The sequence below is a fragment of the Ammospiza nelsoni genome, chromosome 15, assembly GCF_027579445.1.
Source record: "Ammospiza nelsoni isolate bAmmNel1 chromosome 15, bAmmNel1.pri, whole genome shotgun sequence".
NCBI lineage: Eukaryota > Metazoa > Chordata > Aves > Passeriformes > Passerellidae > Ammospiza > Ammospiza nelsoni.
Window position 1 is genome coordinate 8,421,998 of NC_080647.1, and position 21,271 is coordinate 8,443,268.

Sequence of the window (21,271 nt, forward strand, 5' to 3'; positions counted from 1 at the left end):
GAATTCATCTGGCACTGGCTGCTGCCCATATCCACTGCTGTCTTCCCTGTGCAAGCCCTTACAGACTCCCTGAGTCAATTCAGGTGTATGAGAGAAAGCTAATCTTTAACATTCACTAAGGTCACAAATAATTTCTATTCTCACATTCAAGAATTCAAGCCCTATTTTTAAATATTTCATAGCATCTACAGTGTTTCTCTGACACTGTTTGGCACCTGGCTTACGAGCAAGGACGTGTCTTTGTACTCATCTCAAGTAGAGCTCTGTATGCAAAATTTCACAAATACAAACAGCTTCACCACAATGTCACCAGCCCTTTTCAGATGTTTCACACTGACTCTGCTTGCCATTAAACATCATTCCACCTCTAAATTCTAGACGGCTTTGGTATAAAGGAGGAAGAGAGTCAAGCTCAAGAAGGAAAGTGCCACAGTTTCAGCACTGAGTGAATAATCCCCATATGCAATACATCTCTTGTAATTTACGCTCATGGCACCACAATCCTTAACAGCAACTCCAATTCTGCTTCTTAAAATTAGAAATCTATTTTCAAGTCACTGAAAAAAAAACCCTGGAACCTCAATGCTGAACAGTTCTTTCAGTATCACAATGCCCTACAGCTCTCCAAAGTTAGCAGAACTCTCTAACATTATTTTCTAACATGACAGAAAATAGAGGCTGCTATGTGAGATTCAGAGATGTGCATTCACAGAAGAATATATAACAGGAGTGAGAAAAGCATGCAAGCATTTTAGTCAAAAACCCTTTCTGGTACACACTCAGAACAACCTGGAAATGCAATGCTTTACACTAACTTTTAAAAGAATCAGCACTTCTTTTATGAGAACATTTGTCTTAGGCTGAACATCAACTGACCAATACAGCACCAACATAGACATATTTTACTCTACCAATCATATATTAAGAAAAGCATCAGTGTTTTATATTTAATACCCATTGCAACCGATTAGTACTGCCATTCCCTGAAGTTCACTCCCTTAAATTGCCGTGGCAGTAAATTCTACGGTTATAAATGAGAAGCTGCAAATTGATTTGCATGTAATAACTACCACTAAACCATTCTTACCACTTTCAATTTATCCCATCTGCGACCAGAGTGGAAGTTTAGGATCTATTATTCCCAGAAGGGGACTTACCCAGCTGGACATCTATAACAGTTGGCTGGTTCTCCATGGGGAACAATGGCTTTGGAGGTTTGTCTGTGACTAAAGCTAGAAAAGAAAATGAGAACATGTAATGGAAAAATTGAGACCAACGACTGCAAAAGAAAAGCTCTGTCATGTAAGCAATCAAATGTTTGTATACTTGATGGCATGTAAACATTTATTACATAGTACAGCTGTTACACAGCCCATGTGTCACCACCTACCTTGTGGCTGTGATTCAACAGAAATGACCAGTTTCAAGAATTACATTTTAGCACAAAGCAGCAAAACAAACTCTACTTCTCACTTTAGCTTACGTGTAATAAGTAGAACAAGCAGTTTAGACCCTCACATTCCAAAGTTAACACAATGAATTTGAAGTGCCAGACAAATCTATCTCAGTGTGACCAGCCCCGACATGTCTTTATGCCTGTCCAAAACAACACATAGAAAAATTGCACATAATTGTGCTTGAAGGACCCCAGCAGCTCCACAGTAGCTCAGACTCCCACCCCAGCAGGTGGGGTACCCAGGCCCTCTCCTCAAAGCCTTGCTGGGGACCCTGCCTCCTGCTGCGCAGAAATATCTCCATCTGAGAACACCCCAGCCTCTCCTGCCAGGGGACTGCTCCAGCAAGCAGATTACACAACTATTAAAAAGCATAGCTGCAGGCACAGGCTTCACACCCCTGTTGGAAAACTTAGGGCCAGACTGTGCAAATAGGTTTTGTAAATTTGGCTTAGCTTGAAATAAACGACTGTGTATTCCCAAAAATGGGGAGAAATGCTTTTAATACAGTACAGCATCTTACACCACATGAAATTAAACATTTAAAAATTACCTTCAAAGTTTTCCTGTTAAAACCCATCACCTGAAATTATTTGAACAGAGATTGTAAAATAAACGATTGTCAGCCCACAAACCAATTTTACATCCACAACAGCCTCAGAGTTTCAGTTTCTGGTATAGTTATTTATTTTCTTCAATTTTTCAGGCTTTTCTTGCTACGTTTATGCTTTTCTTATATTATTATTTTTATTTTCTGGTATTAAATAGTACTCTGTTCATTGCAGAATATGCAGAAAAGTTGATGGAGCACCTTCATCCATGCTGTGCCACTGTGCTCAGGCTTTCCTTACTTCATATTCTTTTCATATCCCAGTCCCACCTACACCCTTTCTAACCCAATCTGACCAGGGCTTCCCCCTGTTTCCATCAGCTTTACTTGCAACATTTGGAAGTTTTCTAGATGTGCTCCTGCATGTCATATTTTAAATGGTTATGGTCTGCCATGTTCTTCTTGGAGAGTAATCACCATAATGAACTGGCAGCCTGTCAGAGCTCTTTCCATAGGAACTGAAATGGCCCAAAGGGATTTTGAGATGAGAAGGCAACAAACTGCTGGCTCTTCAATGTCAGATGTGCTTACTGAAAACAAAGGCTAATCTTATTTTAGAGGGCAGACATCAGATGACTTATTCACCTTATGAAATTCACTTTTGGTCCTTCTTAAACATAAAAGCAATACAAGATATTTTCAGCTACAAGGGGCTCTAGACTTATATGATCTCTGTACTTGACAGAAGTCCAAAACCAACATTTATTCAAATTCCCATTCCTCTACAAGAAGTTTCTTTAATTCTAGGAACAGTTTATAGACATGGGGCACTGATTTGCAGCATTGCTCAAGGAAAAGAAGAACAAAAAGTTACTGCTGTTACTGTATCAACATGTATTTAATAAAAGTAATAGTATAAACTGTTATTTGACCTCTCACAAAGCTACATGAAATTAAAACAATTAAATGTATTGTTCCTATTATCAAAGGGCAGTAATTCTTCCTATTATCAAAGGGGCAGTAATTCTGCTATGAAACTGAATCCACCTCATGAACTGTCAAGGGAAGAGCTGTGATACAGCTGTCTACACTCTTATTTTTCCCTTCCAAATGCCATGGAATGTGGCATGTCCCCAGGCTGCTCTGAGCAGCAGCACTTACATGGTGAAGGCACTTGAATAAGGATGACATCAGCTTCCCAAGACAGCAATTCCTGTGGCCACCTAGACAGACCCACCTTGGGAAGGTACTGGCCTGACAATGCAGCAGCCTCAGGGGCTGCTTTGCCTTTCCTCATCATTCTAGGGTCTCATCCAGTGACCAGGCTGGGACTGCCTGGGCTGGATTTGTTTGTGGAAGATACAGAACTGAGACTGAGGGGAGGCTTCTGTACCTTGTCCCAGGAGAACAGCACTCACTACCTGGGGCATGGCTGGACGTCACAGGTGTTGGATGACAAGCTGGAAAGGCATTTCTTTACCCAGAGGCACCTGGCAATGCATGTGCCTCCCAAAAGAGACTGGTGAACATGGCCAGAGGCTGTTTAGCAGCCAGACTGCTCAGGAACTGTCTGAAGTGCTGTTGCCTCCTGTGCTCATATTCACCTCATTCAAAAGTAACACAAACTTTAGGACAATAATCACATTGCTGTGATTTCAACAACACTTGTCACTCCATTTGTCCATGAGAGTTTTAAAGAGACAGTGTTGTACAGATCAATACTCTGATGTGATCCTCTGCAGCTGGTCATACAGGTGCATTTTCCTTCCCAGCATACATGATATTTTTATTGTCTCTTTGTCATAGTCTCAAGGAGTATGCTGTCACACCAGAAATGCTGCAGAAAAGCAGAGAAGAGACCTGTATAAGATTTGGTCTCTCCAGTTAGTTATACAGTGATCTCTGTCAGATAAAGCAAAGCATGATGTGCTGCACAGGTCAATGTTTAGCTACTCACAGGACCAACTAAAGAAGAAGACTGCCTGAAAGGAGTGGGTCCTGCTTTTAAGTGCCAGTAAAGCCTCAGAGTCTGAAGGCTCATTTTTTTCCCCCACCACAGCCCTACTGCTTCAAAAATCTTTCATTCCATATTCAGACACACTAATGAGTTCTCTTGAAAAAGTAGAAAGCAGTTGAAAACAAACAGCCTTAGGATATCTTTACATAGGGAAAAGCAGTGATAACCAGCTAGAAAAACCATCAGGCTTCTCAGTAAGCCCCAGTTCCTTCACAGTTTGTCATTTGACACAGCTCTATTTCCCCACACTATTTCCTACCTTCCCTCTGCAGCAGCTTCACAGCCCCCACCCCACTCCAGTCAGACTTTTACAGCATCCACAGTGACAGACAGGGAGCCCAAACTGTTGCTACGATGAACTCAAGTCTCTTACTGTGTATTCTGAGTGGCTCACCTAAACACAACTTCTGAGTTGAATGCAGATTCCCTTCTCCTGTGCCATGCAAAAGGGCACGCCCCAAGCCAACAGGCATCACCTGTGCCCCCGGCCCTGAACTGCTCCAGTCAGCACCAGGGTCATCACTGAAATCCAGCTGCTTATGATTTGAAGGGCCTCTTTCTTGTGTGCAGGCCACTCAGCACAGCTGGAGTGTTTTCCAGACCAGATAACTCTTAGAAGGGAGATAAAATGTTAACTCCCATGTGGCTAGGAACTGTCAAATCCTGGGGAACAGCTTTCTTCTTCCTAGTGGTGGATAATGACTTCCCTCTTCTTGAGATAAGCACCCAAAGTACATTTGCTGCTCTATAATTTTGCTATTGATGCACCTCCTGGACATTTGCTCATGTAATTTGCAATGATGAAACGAAAAATTATCTAAACACGAAACAAAATGCAGAGAATCTAACAAAATTGTTTCAAAGCTTCTATGAGACAATTGTATGCCAACCTACTTCCTTCAATCAAAAGATCTGGCATTTTCCCACCATTAATTAACACAGTGCCTCTAGTATCATTCAATCAAGAATCTGGCTAACCTTTTGACAGCAGAACAGATCTGTTTGAATAGCATCCTCTGGGGCAAATAACTGCATGCCAAATCCTTAATCTGAATCTAGCTCATACCCAAAGTTAAGCTTTTGTTCACTCCCAGTTCAAATACATATGCTTCCAGACATGGCTTAGATCTACTTTGGCAAAGACAAACCTTGGCAGTGATACTGCAACTTGCACACCACAGATTACAACAGAACTAACTGCATACAAAGCTCTCAATCAATATATTAACCAGAGGGCATATGTTGCTATGAGAAGCTCAGCATTTTACCTTTTAAAAAGATATGTATCTAACTCCTTTTGTCTCACCTGAAATCCCAGCTTGTGCCAAGAGGTTTCTCAGAGGCTGGCAGTCAAATGCTTCAGGCCTGACCTGCTACTGCTTTGTCTTTCATGTCTCTGCTTACAACAAAGCAAATGTGAGAGCCAATTGTGCAGACATAAATGGAAATGTGACAACTGTAGTTTGGCTGACAAGGAATGAACTCTTCACTTGAAGGGTTAAAAGCTTGTTTAAAAAGCCAAGGGTTCTCACTTGGACTTTGTGGACTGAACCTCTAACACACTATCACCAGCAAGTCCTGCTACCAGATAAGAATCATTGCTTTTCATTTTCTTGGCACAGTAGAAAATTACCACACAAGGTGAAAAGTAGTAGGAAATCACATGAAGCAACTCATTCATAAAAAATGCAATTTTGTGACGCTCTGTTTATACAAGGACCCTCTTTCTTGATTAGCTCTATTGTAGTGTGCTCCACCAGTCAGTCAAAACACACTTCTCCATCAGTTGCCTATTGTGTTATTTCCTTCCTCTCAGTTTAAGCTGACAAAATGATTGCACCTCCATTTGTTATTTGCTCAAACAGAAATAAAGCCACTGCAATGAGATGTTGTCTAAGGATAAATATCTCCATCTTTGAAAACAAATAATGAACACTTATTCTCAAACAACTCCAACTTAGTAAATGCAGAAATTGTGTGGAAGTCAGGAGTCATTAGCCAGGGACAAAGAGTTTTTTCTATTTATTACCATTCAAGCAGGAAATGCTTCTTTTGGGAAAATGCTATGGAATGATTCAGCAGCTGGATGCCTCCCCCTCGGCCACCACCACCATTAACACCACTTTTTGAAAACCATACCTAGGATCAAGAGTGCCTTAATGCACTGTTAGGACTGACTCTGGGGGACATTTTCTGCAAAAAGGGGTTTAGCATTTTTATATCAGAGGTAATTAATTGGAATTCTTTTTATGACATTGAGAGAAGGAGAACAAAATCACAGCTTTCAGCAAGATGCTGTGTCCATGCTGAAATGCAGCTCACAGGGGAAATGAATTTTGAGGCACTGCAATGATCTTGGTTCATTACTGGTGGTTTTGATTTTAACCCACTAAGTCCTCAATGACTCAGAACAGACCTGTGTTTCACAGGTCATGCTGCTGGCACCAAGGGGAAGCTGGCCATGACTGCAGCTCCCTTGACTCTGAGAGCAGTGAAAATCCTGCACAACTGGCTGTGCCTGTCCTGTTCTTACTCAGCTGCTCCAGCAGTTTCTGCTGCAGGCATGACCTTGTAACCCATGGTGACTATTTAGAACTACTAGGAGCAGCTAATCATTCCATGGGCAAGATCACTTCTAAATAAAGAGTCTTGCTGCCAGTCTCCTCACCTGTCTCCATCTATTGCACATGGGATGCTATCAGAGTGCACAGAGAGAGCCAAATGGCTCTAGAGAGAAGGCGCCAGATGAACTCTGCTGAATTCATGAACATGTTAAGAGAAGTAGAGATTAACTAGATTTTTGGTTTGGGATCTTTTGTGCTGGACCTTCTTCCGTCTTCTCACAAGGCAATTAAGTAACATAGGGCTGTAGAAAAGAAACTGGAGAGATTGGTGGAACTTATGCAATAGAGTACGGCTCAGGACTCTGGAGAAGTGGAGTAGAAACAATAGCACAGATTGCATATTACTGAAGCACAGATGGCAAAATCCCACAAGGTGCCTATCACAAAGTAATTACAACAGAGCTGAACACTTAACACGACTGCAATATACGTGTTAAATGCCCATGGCATTGACTGTTAGCATTTCCTGATGTGAAACATTCAGTGGCACTGATGGCAGGGGTTACCATTGGTGCTGTCACTAGAGTCATTGCAAAGTGGGTGTTGGAAAGCAGAAGAATTCTGTGCTAGCAGGGCTTTCACTGTGTGATGTTATCAAGCTTCCTCACTCCTACACTTGCCAACACACCTTTCCTTTCACTGCATTTCTAAATTTCACAGATTGTGTTAGATTATGCAAAGTTCTTTCCCAGCCAAAATGATTCCTGTGATCATTTTATTCCTTTCCTAAACGTGGATCATGCAGCTTGCTTTTAAGAATGAAGCATGAGTTTCCTCTGAAGTAGGAAAAAAGTGTAATAAGTTCTTACTAAATGTAAATTACATTTTCCTTCAATGTAATTCATGAAAAATCTCAAATGGACCGTGCTTTATTTAATGAACAGAGTGTATTTAGCACAAAGGACACAATTTCATCTGCACTCAAAATGTTTCTCTTGGACTCTGGGCAGAAATAAGATGCTTGAAATTACCCTCTATTTCAAGGAGATCTGCAAAGAACATTTTATGACATTTTATGGTTTGGCTTTTTTAATTCTTTTTTCTTTCTGTCTTATAAGAAAGTAAAGAAGTGGTGACAGATGAAGCCAGGTCCCTTCATCCATCTTAAAGGAACAGCTGGACTCTGCATGCAAATGAAAGCTATCATTCTTGTCAACCTGAAGCCAGGCTACCAAAAGCCTGCAGTCCACAAGCCATTAATATTCCATGATCAATTTGACCACTTGTGCACAGTGAGGTACTGCACCACAGCACAACCCCAGACACATGAATTACCACAAAGAGCATTTTATGCACTGTTTTAACAAAACTCAAAGCAATCCATTATTCTCCAGAGCTAAAAAACTTGTATTAGCTGCAGATAGTGTATCAGTAGAGAAATATTGTGGACAATGAATATAAAATGAACTAAGTTTTAAGTACCTATAGTACCATATGTTGGCAAAACAATGAGTGCTCTTTTTGAGGAAAAGCCATCTCCAAGCTCAACAGCAGCTTCCAGCAGTGCTCACCACAAACTGCTGAAGGAAGAGCCAGTGCCATTTTGTCACCTCTTTGCTGTTTCAGCCAACCTCATGGCTCACCTGTGCCCTGAGACAGCCCAGATCAAACCCTCGCTGCAGATCAAACAACCCTGGGCAGCTTTTCAAAGAAAAGGACAGAACTACGGAAGAATGACATTAAAAATGCATTTCACTTAAGTCTCAAAGGCAGTAGCAACCATTTAAAACTTGTATTTTTGGACAATTTTAGATGTTGCACAGTGTGACAGCTCAAACAGCTTTGATGTTCAGCAGGGTCATTATGATTGCAAAGCTGCCATACCAAAAAATAAAATTAGATGGAATTTTAACTATAGGTCTTTTAGATTAATTATATTCACAAGTAAGAAACATGAAACTTCAGTTACGTCACCTCTTGCCAATTGATTTTGCTCTGTTGGGGACTAATGAGAAGGTTTCACCTGCCCTATCTATTAATTCTGATGCATTCTTTGGATTAGCACCCTGGCTTCCTAAGCTTGTTACAGTGATGAAAAATGTTACTTTACTTGACAAGGAAAACCTTTTCAAAAAATATTTATGCAATATTTATGTAGGTTCTTTGTCTCTAATTTGCCTTCAAAAGCTGCAAAATATACTCTACCAGGTTTGTCTGTTATATTTTCAGTTTTTCCATGGAAGAAGTTTTGAATTGTATACTCACTAAGCACATTGAGCATCATTAAGAAAAAAATTGGGGTGAATCATGTCATTATTGGTTGGATGAGGAGGAAAATGAATAAAAGCAGGCATAATATAAGGAACTCATAGATACACTTGCTATTGTTTATCCTGCCTCATGACCAAAGATCAAGAAAACATAAATTTTCTAATGAAAGACAATGCTTTAAGAAATGAAGGAGGTAGTTATCCCAGGAAATTTGTCTTCTTATTTGAGGAAAAGGATTTAAAAGAATGAACTAAAAAAGTAGCATCCATAGAAATCTCTGGCGGGACGACCCATTTTCAGAGTCAGCTCTGCTGCCTTTTACCACTTACATCAGAGTTTCCAGCAGCTGATGGGAAGCAGAATAACCCCTGGTGATCAGCCTGGGACCTGAACCTTTCAGTATCAACTACTATCAAACAAAGGAACATGTCTCTGATCCAAGAATGCAATTTCTTTTTCACAAAAATACACCAAACATGTGCAAAGCACTGCATCAGGTTTGCATAGGGCAAGTATTCAACAGTAAATGTGATATTTTAAGACTACCATATTACTTGAAAATGTTTACTGATCAGTGGGGATGCAAAGAATTGCAGGCAAACCTCCAAGAGGAACGTGACTAAAGGCTGCAGAGGGATCCATTAATGAAAATGTCTGAGGATTTGCATTCCAGTGCCCACTGGGGCATCTCTGGACAGCCCCATTAACCAGCCCAGTGAGTGACACCCAGCACAGCTGAGAGGAACAAATGAACTGCCCAGTGAAACTGTTCAAAGGCTTCAAGGCAATTCTAAAAGCAATGGAAAACAGTGAAGTCATAGCCAAAAACAGGTCATTGGGACTTTACTTGTTTTGAATCAATGTGACCACTGTGAAGCAGGTTGTCAACACACCAGACATTTTTATCAGAGGAGTACAAAATAAACTTGTCAGAGAGTGAGCCATGGATTGCACCTGTCCCACAGGTCAATTTGAGCACATTTATACTGTATGCAGCAGAAACTGCAGAGGCCTAGCTTCCAAATCCTCTGAAATGTGAGATTAAACAGTCCCACAGGCACTTCAAATGGCTGCAGATAAGGGCTTAATCCTTCAGTATATTTCCTCCATCCTTTATTAAAAGATGAAGATAATCTTTAAATCAAGAGAAAAATAGAAAAAAAATTGAAAGAACCAAAAATCATCAAGTGGAAAAAGAGGAGAGCAACCAATTCTATTTTTATTAACAAATCCTCTCAGCCAAGGCTCATACACCCAAAGCTGCAGGACGGGGAAGCTGCTCCCCCAGCCTCAGTGGAAAAGGCAGCACAAGCTCCCTGTGAGGGGGCATGGGCACGACACTAAAGGGCTGCCCCAATACCCAGGTCCCCCACCTGCCTCTGCCTGAACCACTTGCACACAAACACTCTCCTGAGAGGGGTTTTCTATCCTCCTGTCATGGCCACCAAGCTCCAGGACAGACACCAGCACTGCTCCTGTCCCTCAGCCCCCTGGGCAGTGTTGGTGAAGCAGCCCAAAACAGAGACCCCTTTCCTCAACTTCTACATTGCTCTGCTGCTCTCAGAGGAACAGTCCTTACCCATCTTTTAGCTTTTCTGCTGCTTTTTTCCCCGGCAGACAGATAAGAGTTTTGCACCAGGGATGCAATTTCTGAGAAATTTCTCACAAAATTGTGTCAGCTTCTTGTAAGGAACCTGCTTGACTCTTCATTCTCCTGTTCAAAGTGTCTTCTGTTTGTCATGTGTTGAAGCAATTTAAGATTTTGCTTTGACATTTTCAACAGGAGAACAAGACTATTCAATCTGCTCTGGGTAGTAACTGCCATTACATTTAAAATACATCATTCAATTGAAACTCAACATAGTATTTTGACTGCCATTTTATATCTTCTGTGTGATTATGCAGTGTTACTGCCCCAGCTCATGGAACAATTTTAAAGCAATAAAGACATTTAAAGAAGACCCCCTCCAATTTTCCAGTCAGGCCACTGTGAAACTTCTATTTCTTTCTGAAACAGCATTCTCACTCAGCATTTGTCAGACATGCCTCTGTGACAGGAATTTTGTGAATTTTGGATTTTGTTGCAATGTAAAATAAAAGAAAAATCTGATGACTAAAAAACCCAAAAAAGCCACAAAATTCCTTCCAAATAAAACCTATAAATTTCTTACCATACTTCAGTCCTAAAGGATGGGAAGGCTGGTGGATGGAGAGGCTGGCTGAGCACAAATTCAGCAGTGGCAGGGCAGGAAACAGTAAAGGCTGCATTACTTATCATGTTCTTCATACAGTGAGTGTCATAACCTGCCCAGGCACGTGTAATTGTTTTACCTACCACCCAGCCCCATTTGAATTTTTTTTTCCACATTGGAGTCTGCTCTGAGATACATTATCCACCAATTCAGTTCTCTCTAATCAACACATACTTGCCCATCAACTCCTTCTGATACACAACAGCTATCAAACACCTTTTTATTTATTACAGGTAATAAAGATTGCCTTGTTCAGCAAGTGTTTTATTTCAATTCTAAGGTCTGTTTTCTAATGATGTAAGGCAAGGGCTTAAACTGAAAGACGTGAGATGCATAGCTAAAGAGGATGACAGTTTTTCAGGAAGTGAACAATATCTGGATTAATAATTACAGAACAAACTATTTTAAGAGGGCATTATAGAGATAATCTAAATACAGGATTAGAGATGGGAAATATTAGCACTTTGTCTCACAGATTTCAATTAGTAAATAAAGAAAATCTTTGTGTGTCAGCTCACTTTTAATATGGCACTAAATAAGGATCTATCACTTATCTGCAAACTACAAGATATCAATGCTCTTTAGAGAACCAGAGGTTTAAATACAGAAAGGAAGAGCTGGTGGTTGTTTGTTTAGCTGTTGTGTTGGGTTTTTTTAATTAGTAAAAGCATTGTGTCATCATAAAAGGGCTGGATGACAGGAGCAAAAGCACAGTGCAGCAACACTGTAAGACACTCTTTCAGGGCACAATGTCTGTCCTAATCTGTTATTACTCTCAGATTGTGTCTAAAGACTATCTTTTGTACCATGCCTTTGTTGTGTGTTGCCCATCCTGCAATGGGTCCCCATGCATGCATTTCTGATATCACAACCACAGGGAACATTCAAATGCAACTGCAGGACTGGGCTGCACTTCAGCAAATACACCACAGCAAGCCAGAGACCTCTCCCAGCCCTTGGTATTATTCTGCAATGATGTGCTTCCTTACCAAGGTGCTGTAAAGGGATCTAATATACTGTACTGTGCCATAAATTGGCAATGTTGGCTGAACACATTGCAACACTATTTTTCAACTGCTGCAGAGCTGACATTTAGGGAATTCTGAGTTGTTGCTGGAATGCTGCTTTTCTACATACTCCCAAGTTAGTGTATCTCTTTCTATGGCAAATAAGCACCTTTCTGTTCTTTTAGTCTCAACTGGAGCTGCTTAAAATAGTTGAAGTATCATTAACACCATATACTGATAGTAAAAGAAGCAGAAAACTGCAGCACACTTTCATATCAAAGCAATGGACCCTTAAGCTTTCCTATCTATGAATGATGAGCAACATTACTTCAAATGACATCTTTTGTCAGAGTTGCTTGAGCTAAATACAGAGTGAATCCATTTGTATAAATTGTGGCTTTGCTGCTGAAAGATTGCAAAAATATATGTTGCTATCCTTAAGTCTCAAACCATTAATATTGCTAAAATATGCCATCTTTTCCCAGGAAGAACTAGCAAGTCCTTAAAAACTATCATCAATCATGACTAATTCACTAAATACACAATTCCAACAGCAACAGAAGAACAGACAGTATAGGGTGTCATCTGTCACTGCATCAACATCAAACACCTCTGTCTTTCAATGGAAAATGGAAATCAAGATTTCCCAGGTCTGTGATATAGGTGGTTGGTAACTGAATTCCTGTTCCTCTTGGATTAGTCCTTTGCTTGTTTTCCATTTGATAGATCCAAAGTTGCTATTTTGCTTTGAAAAAGAAAACTAACATTAATTCCAGGCCTCAAGAAAATATCTGGATTCTATAGTTTAGTGTCGTAGTTTAACCCCAGCTGGCAACTCACACCCACACTGTCACTTGCTTACTCCTCCCATGTTGGGACTGGGGAGAGGATCAGAAGAGTAAAAGTAAGGAAACTCACGGTTGAGATAAAGACAATTTCATACAATAAGCAAGAACAAGAAAATTAAACAAGAAAACAAGAAAATCAAAACAAGGAACTCATTCCATGGGCAGGCAGGTTCAAACCTGAACCTAAATTCCCTGATTTATTAGAATTACAGAGATTTTATACTGGGAGAACGTCCACAATCATTACAAGGTGGAGGCCAGGAGTCCAGTGTACTGTACAAGAAGCTCCTGCCCATGGGCACTATCTTGTTTGACTCAGATCATTGCCTTATCAGTTGTATTCTCAAGCTGTTAGGTCATGGTTTGGAGCAATAAGCATTTCACTATGCAGGACTGAAGGTCACACTAAGGAAAAGGAACGCTAATGGGGTGAAAATGAGTATCATGAGCACAATAAATCATACTTGGAATCCTATTTAATTGATCATTTTGTAGCTGACCTTGCTTCCACAGAAGTCAATGGCAAAGCTTCCGTTTCTGTGGATATGAACAGGATTGGGTCCTTTAAAGTACAGTGTGTTTTATGAATGTTGAAGGTAGCATATTTTACACTAGAATTTTCTTTATTACTTCTCAATACAAAACTTCACCAAGAAAACTAAATTGCTATATAAAAGCATCCCATAATACAGTACATTAATTTAACACATGATAAATTTTCCTGCTAGTAGTATTAGGTATTGTCACTTTCAATACACAGATATCTAATGGAGTATTTCCTCCCCCCATCTTCCTCACCAGTATTTTCCTCTCATATTTTACAAACATGCCTATTCTAAAACACCATCTCTCCACCTTTGGCAGTCTGATATTTCCTTTAATAATAAGTGAACTCCTCTGAGGCAATGGGAGCTTTACCTGAGAGCCCAGTTCCTAGCAGCACAACACCCACAGCTCTGTGAGGACTTACGAAGAGTATTTATGCTTACTTGGAATGGAAATTAACAACAAAGATTCTGCAACCATGTCTTTTAGGGTAAAGAACCTGATTTAACCTAGTCTGATGTGAGCCATGAGAGAAGCAGCAGCATCTCTGGCTCAGCAGTCTCTGTGCTCACCTTGACACTGCGGCTGTGGCTCTTCTCTGTGACTGAGCTGAGCTGGCCAGGGTGGCAAACTCGCTTGGAAAGAGCTTTGGCTGCATCTGAGGAAACTTGTTTATTCTCTTTTCTTTCATTCTAATCTTAACTCAAGAGATGCCTCTTTTGTACACTGATTGCTGTTAGTCACAACAAACAGGCTTTGATGAAGAGTTTTCACAGAAGCGCAGGTCTCTCCTGGTGCTCACCTCTGCTTTCTCAACATATTTGAAAGATCTGGATCAGAACAAGCATCCACCAGGAAATGCTCAAAAATCTGCAGATTTGCACTATGGTGAGAGGAAACAGAACCACAGAGTGTGCTTCTTCCATCCTTCTAATGGCACAAACCCTGTTTCCCCTCCCTTCCATTTCCCTGTGTCTCTCAGGACAATGATTTACCAACATCACAGACTGAAATGTCTGCTTTGGGAAACAAGCATGAGGGATCCTAACTGGGAAGAGGAGAGGCAGTACAGTGCTAGTAAAAGCCACGAGCATATGGATGTGGGGATGGAGCCCTTCCTTGAGGGACTTTGTACAGGAACAGAGCCATGAGATGTGGGCTGTGACGAGGTGCCCTGGTGGGAACAATCTCTCTACCCCAAGTGAAGCAGTGCTTTACTCAGACCTCCCTTAAAGGCCTGGTCTCATCTTAACTGATGTCTTTTGGACTGCTGAAGGGGAAGAGTGGCCTTTGAAAGTAGGCATAATCCCTCAGACTGGGGAACTTTCCAATCTGAGTCCCTCTGGTGAAGTAAATTTCAACTGGAGATGTTTCCTTGGAGAGATGATGCTGCAGTCTCACGTGAGCACATTCAGGGCAAGCAGATCTGGGCTGATTATTGTCATGCTGCTATTTATCAAGATCCTTTATGGTTTTTGTCTCCTGACTTTCTGTGGTCTAAGTGCTGGCACAGCAGCCTGTCACTGAGGAGAGTAAATTTGGCACCTGAGTTCCAAGTTCCTAAATTTTGGGAGCAATAGTTTGGCAGTAAGGTATCTGATTCTTTGTGTTATTTTTTGCTGGTACTCTTGGTAAGTACATTTTTTAATTAATAACTTTTCTTATAAGTTTGGAAATATTACATCTTTTCCCAAATGTCACACATCTCAGGTAATAATTCATTCGTTTTCACTTCTACTTATTGTTTATTCTTTTTTAAATATAACAGTGAGAAGAAGGAGACTAGGAGACTCCAATTATATTTTCACACAGTTTGAACACTGAGAACTTCTCAAATATTCAAGATAGGAGCCCCATTAATTTTTTCAGACAAATAGTTTATGAAGGAAAATAAGTGTGTTCTTGGTTGCCTGAAACTGTTTGCACATTAATATCAAATTCAGTTTTGTGTAACAAAATAAACAAAAACAAGAGAACAAACAAACAAACAAAAAAATAAAACTCAACAAAAAGGAAGAGAAATATCTCCACAAACGGAAACCCCTTTGTCTCACATTTTTACTATATAAAACATACTTATGTATTTTTCTTCAGAAAATTAAGACAATGTCTTTGAAGGTTATTTAACTTCCTCCAAGCTAAAACAAATATACTGCAGAAGTTTCATTAAAAAAGGCAAAACCCAAAATATTACTTTTTTCCTCCAAAATATTGTATTTAACTACTATACTGAGAAAATTGCCATACGGCACTGAGCAATGTCTTGTCTTCCCTTTCCAAGGCTTTAAAATCTGTGCAGCTGACTTTCTTCATAATCTCCCAAATGTGTCCTTTTATACCTTGCCATTAATTTGATTAATCTGCATGTAGGATTTCAGGATATTGAATTTCCCCTGGTTTTGCATAATTTCATATGATGCTTTCGTTATTTCATTAAGCAACTAAATTGACTGCAATGACTCTTACATTTTCAAGTTTCAGATTCAAGCACATAAAACTTCCTAATTTAAACACATTTAAAGTTCTGAGAGCTTCTTTTAGCAGCTAGAGCCTTATCTATTGCCTTTTTCTTTTTTAATAAACCTGTTCACTCACCCACATGTACAACCTGCTTTATACCAATACTTAAGGTAAAGGGGTGACCTTCTGCTCTACTCTTTGTTAAATCTCTGGCCAGGAAAGCAGGAGTAAGGACAACAAGAAGTGTTTTGAAAATAAAATGAAGAGAAGCACTTCCTGTTTCTGCTTAGTTCTGCTCCTGAGCACCATGAATGAAACTACAGCTACAAATCAGGTTTTCTCTCTGTTCTAACCCCATTCAAACCCTAAGCTTATTCTGTGGTTGAGCCTTAGCTCTAAGACCTGCAGCCACTGGAAATGTTTGATGTTCAGCAGGGGCATAAATCAGTTCTCTGTTCTGAAAAGACCTTGCAGGGCTGGACATGCACTTCTGTTAATCCCAAACTGAGTTAATCTGAGACTGCACTTCATTCTCAGGCTCCTCAGTACACACTGCTCACTTAGCAGGATCTCACCCAAGGCTGAGCCCACCTCTCCAAGCCTCTATAGCATCATTAATTAAGTGCTACTACACAACTGAAAATTAGCACACTTTCTAGCTATTCAAAAGCCAGTGAAATCAACACATCACTAACTGCTAGGGAAGACTTGCTAAAAGGTTTCCCCAGTGCCAATTATTGCTGCCTCAATGATCACTGATTCTTTGAAAAAATCATTACATATACACAAAGTCAACAGTCTGCAAGCAGAGCAGAGTCACAGCAGCAGCTGGCAAACACCAGTTACTTTGCACTGGCATACTCACAACATTCCTCTTGCATACATGATCCACAATTAAATTGTGCTTCATGCCCCTAATTTTGCTTCCTGAATGCAGACAAATCAAACAAGTATAATTTAGGATACAACTGACAGCTTTGCTGTCAAAATTTTGACCCCAAGTATGATGAACCTGGGTGGAATTGAGTGGTTTAAATGGCACTTTTGAGCTATTTTAAATGAAAATGACAGTTTTTTATGTAAGAATTTGGCATACCTGCCTTTGGTTACAGTCCTTGAACAGAACATATTTAAACTCTGCTTCTTGAAATGAGTAATTTTAAGTACTGGACAAAATGCACACAAATTAGGTAAAGATATCACCATTTTGGAAATTATTTTCATTAATATTTAATATGAAATAAAATGTAATAATAGTGATTATTGTAATAATTATTATTATTATTATTAAACTCAAACCATTTAACTGCAGCAAGAATGACCTCAAGACTTAATGCATGGTCTTTGTGGTTTTCTTCTCCTCACGATTTTTTGCTGAAAAGGATGGAAAAGCAATTTGGAAAATCTACACTCTCTCTGTCCAAACAAAATAGTTTATCCAAACCAGAAATTATATTAAATTAACAGCTACTTTCTCCTCTGGCAGAGTGGATAATCTCAGGTACAGTCACCCAGCCTCACAGAAATCTTTTATATTAATGTAAGGCAACATCACCAACCCACACCACTCCAAAGCAGCAGGAACAGGAAGGGTGAGTGCCTGACTCCTCTTATAACTAAATTTAATTTACTGTTTATCCTCTTATAACTAAATTTAATTTACTGATCCAATGTTCACCTTTTGGTTAGAAATCCTCCTGTATTCGAATTTCTGATTCCTCAGGACAGCAGCTTTGTAGACCTTGCTCTCAATGAAAGAATATAAATAACTCTTGGCACAGCTAAGTCAAGCCCTGATGAGCTGCTGCTCTGACACTTACACTGAAGTGCTCTTGTACAGCAGATGGAGGTTTCTAACACAGCCTCATCAGATACCTGGTGCTAGATCCAACATTCTCCCCAAACACACCATTATTCCACCAATTTACAAGAAAAATGCAGCTTTCTATCAACTGGTCTTCCAGCCAGCACAGCAAAAAGCCAACCCTGCTCCTACTGTCCCCATCTAAATGCACACTGCAGATGCCACTCCCTGCCAGAGCTCAGGGCTGGCACGTGCTGATTTTTGTCCTCCCTGTCCAGCCAGGAGAGGCCAGGGGACAGAGACAGCACCATCCCCACCACATGGGCACTGTGTCTGTGTGCACCTGGCTTCATTGGTACCTTGCTGCTTGTGTTTTCTCTTGTTGAGTGGCAGTCAGCAAGCCCTTCAGTGTGAAAGCACCACACACTCTGCCAGAAAAGCACCTTCCCAGCACTTCTACCAGACAGAGATTATATTTTTCTATATTAAGCCCGTTCAACAGGCTGTCACCAACAGCCTCATCCTGCCAAAGGGTGCCCTGGCCACGCACCAAGGAACTACTGCGGCTCCACTGGCAGAGCACCATCATGTGCTCTCACCCTTGCAGCCCTCAAGGTGCTCCAGGTTTTTGGGGTACACTTTGTAGCTGTGCCTGGCTTTCCCTCTTGCTGGACACATCACTTTGTGTCTGCTACTGTTAAAACATCATCTGGTTTAATATATCCAGCTTGACCACTGATCTGGATAATGCTCTGAATTTTTGATAAAGCAAGGCCTGTTTTGATCAATAGGTGTTTCCTTAGAAAACAGGATCATAAATAAAACAATTTTAAGTTTTAATAATAGAATTAATATGTAATGGAAATCCTAGCAAGGCAGGAACTAAGCTATTATTATAACCACTACTTTATAATATTTATTGTCTTGGGGACTTTTAATAAATAATTCTTGCCTGTACAACACATCTGTTGCTTGTCCTTCGATTTTCACATGGCTTAACCTCCTCTACTTTGGGAGGGTGTTAGAACGACCCTGCAGTACCTCTGGAAAACTGACAGTACATTCAATATTATTTACTTAGGCACACGGTGTCCTGACCCATTTTCAGATTCCCATACAGTGTCACACAATGGGGACATTTGTAAGGAAGGACTGTGGCAATGGAACCCTATTTGGAAAGTCATATTCACTTTAAAGAACAATATTTCAGCTAAAAAACATTACATGGCATTGAAACAAATGGTTATAATTGACCATGAATTTATTTAAGATATGAAGAGGTATTTTAATGACCAGTAAAGAGAGCATTTAGAATAGGCTTAGAAAGCATGAGCAAAATCCCCTCAATTTAATTTAAAACAGGACTGACTAGCTTATAAAGTCGAGTATTTGATGTTGTTAAAAAGAGAATGACTGTTACAGAGGACCTGGGATGTCCCTGCCAAATGCTGTTCTTATTTATATCAATAAAGGGAAAAGAGCCTTGCAGCAGGAAAAGAAAGAATTTGCAAACAATGGAAAACAGCATTTCATACCTTTACCACGTTGCTATTTGAAAGCAGACAAAATGTCTTGCTAAGTGCTAGAATCTCCTTTTCCATTAAAATGCTAATAGGAAGGTTAACTTCAGCTTAAACCATTGTAAAAAATAGCAACATAAGCAAAAGAGTTTAGCTTGAGGTTATACTTTGAGAAAAACCCCACAAGTTTAAGCTAAATGGGATTTCCACTGAGAAAGAACATTCACACAAACAGCAGGGAAAAAAAACCTCCCACAGCAATATGGGGAACAATTCTAACACCTGCATTTGTTTATGTGAGACAGTCATGGACTGATGTTTTGCTTTAAGAAACAAAAATTCTGTGGCAAAAAATAATGTCTCCTGAGTGGAAGTGCATCACATGGGAGCCTTGCCTATTTATTGTAAAATTAAATAAAAATTGTCACTTCCCTCTCCCCATGCTGTAAAGTGAGCACTGCACAGTCCCTGTGCTGATTTACACAGTCCCTGCAGAAGAGTCACTAACAACCAAACAGGACTCAGAGCACAATGGTTGAGGAAGCTTTTGTGCACATCCTGAAGTATCTCAGGGATAAGGATCAAATTCTGTAATTATACACTTATGTGGGGATACATGCAAATCTGCCTTCACTCCTTCATCTGAGAATTGGAGCTTTTCTTTTGTGCTTGATTATGCTGATGTTTGTTTACTGGCATATGGGGAACATGCAGAAGGGAACATTTTGACTTAACCAAAATTCTGTTGTGACTCTCAAATGGCCTTCCCTGGTGCAGAGACAGACTTGGAAGATCCTTCCATGCAGACAGCTTCATCTGTATTAAGCATGTAGCCCTTCTTGCCCTTTTGACAAAGGACAGTGTATGCAGAATGATGAGCGTCAGGCCGTGGAGTTCGGAATTCATAATTACACAGTGCGCATCAGCGATATTCCAAATTTAATGGGAGTTTCAGAATTGAATATCATCAAGAGATAGAAGAAGGTAAAAGTGAAAGGAGAAAACATCATGGCCCAAACAATTCCCACTGTGCAGCCCTGGATTGTGCATCCACACTGGTCAGCAAACAGTGCGTCCCAATTTCAATTCAGGAAAACTTGTTTGTTAAGCATCCAGCCAGCAACTTCCAACATTCTTAGATTTACACAAAATCTAAAAGCTGCTTCTAATACAGCCTAAGTTCATTTGCACTGATGTCTGCTTTAGAAGGTAACTTTTATTCTGAGACTAACAAAATGAGAGGAGAAAGGATTTCTTCTGAGGACTGCACTCAGTATTTTCACTGTTTTCCAGGAATAGAGGAAACTGCATTCACTGATGTTACTCCTAGTCTGAGAAAGACAAATGGTAAAAGTTTTCTCAAACTGGAGGATAAGATGCAGTGATCTTCACTGGAACTGTATAAGCCTGAACCAAGTCTTCATGTCAAGGATCCATCACAAAAGTGAGTGAGAGAATAATGACACATCCAAATCGGAAAAAACAACTGCACCAGCTCTGAGTAAATGTTTTCTATAGCACAAGGAGTGTTCCTGTAAATATGAACACATCTCCTTGAGTCAAAGTAGTGCACATGCAGTAGAGAGGAAAATCAGCATTGTTCATATTGTCCATATGAAGGATACAACTGAAAAACCAAAGTGCATGTCCTGTTTCTTCTCATTTCTGTTTAACTGCTAAGTGAAAGGCTGTCTGTTTATCTTGGCTCCTCACAGCTCCTCCCTGCCATCCTGAGAAGGCACAAACAGAAGCACAAGGAGGGAGGAATTCTCTGAAGCACTTAAAAGGCAAAGTTCAGTGCAGGTTGCAGCACAAGGGCTCATGGCCCTGCAGAACAATGGGGAATGCAGCTACAAAAGGCAGAGTAAAGCTACCCCTGAGAACAGATTTTGAGAAGTAGAGCTCACCTTGCTGAACTGAGGAAACTCACGTTGTTCAAATGTATGTATTTTATTTAACTCAAAGTATAAGACAAAAG

The 21,271-nt window shown here is 40.2% G+C and overlaps 1 protein-coding gene across 4 annotated transcripts in view; it reads right to left on the reverse strand.

Annotated features, from left to right (window-relative positions):
- IL1RAPL2 (interleukin 1 receptor accessory protein like 2) overlaps window positions 1-21,271 on the reverse strand; it is a 333,678-nt gene that overhangs the window by 92,692 nt on the left and 219,715 nt on the right. For 3 of the 4 annotated variants that reach the window (XM_059482910.1, XM_059482908.1, XM_059482907.1), the window contains one exon: window positions 1,158-1,232. The exons of the other annotated variant lie outside the window; for it this stretch is intronic. In XM_059482910.1, the coding sequence (XP_059338893.1) occupies window positions 1,158-1,232 (75 nt within the window). The remainder of the gene's footprint in view (window positions 1-1,157; window positions 1,233-21,271) is intronic. 4 annotated transcript variants of the gene reach the window in all.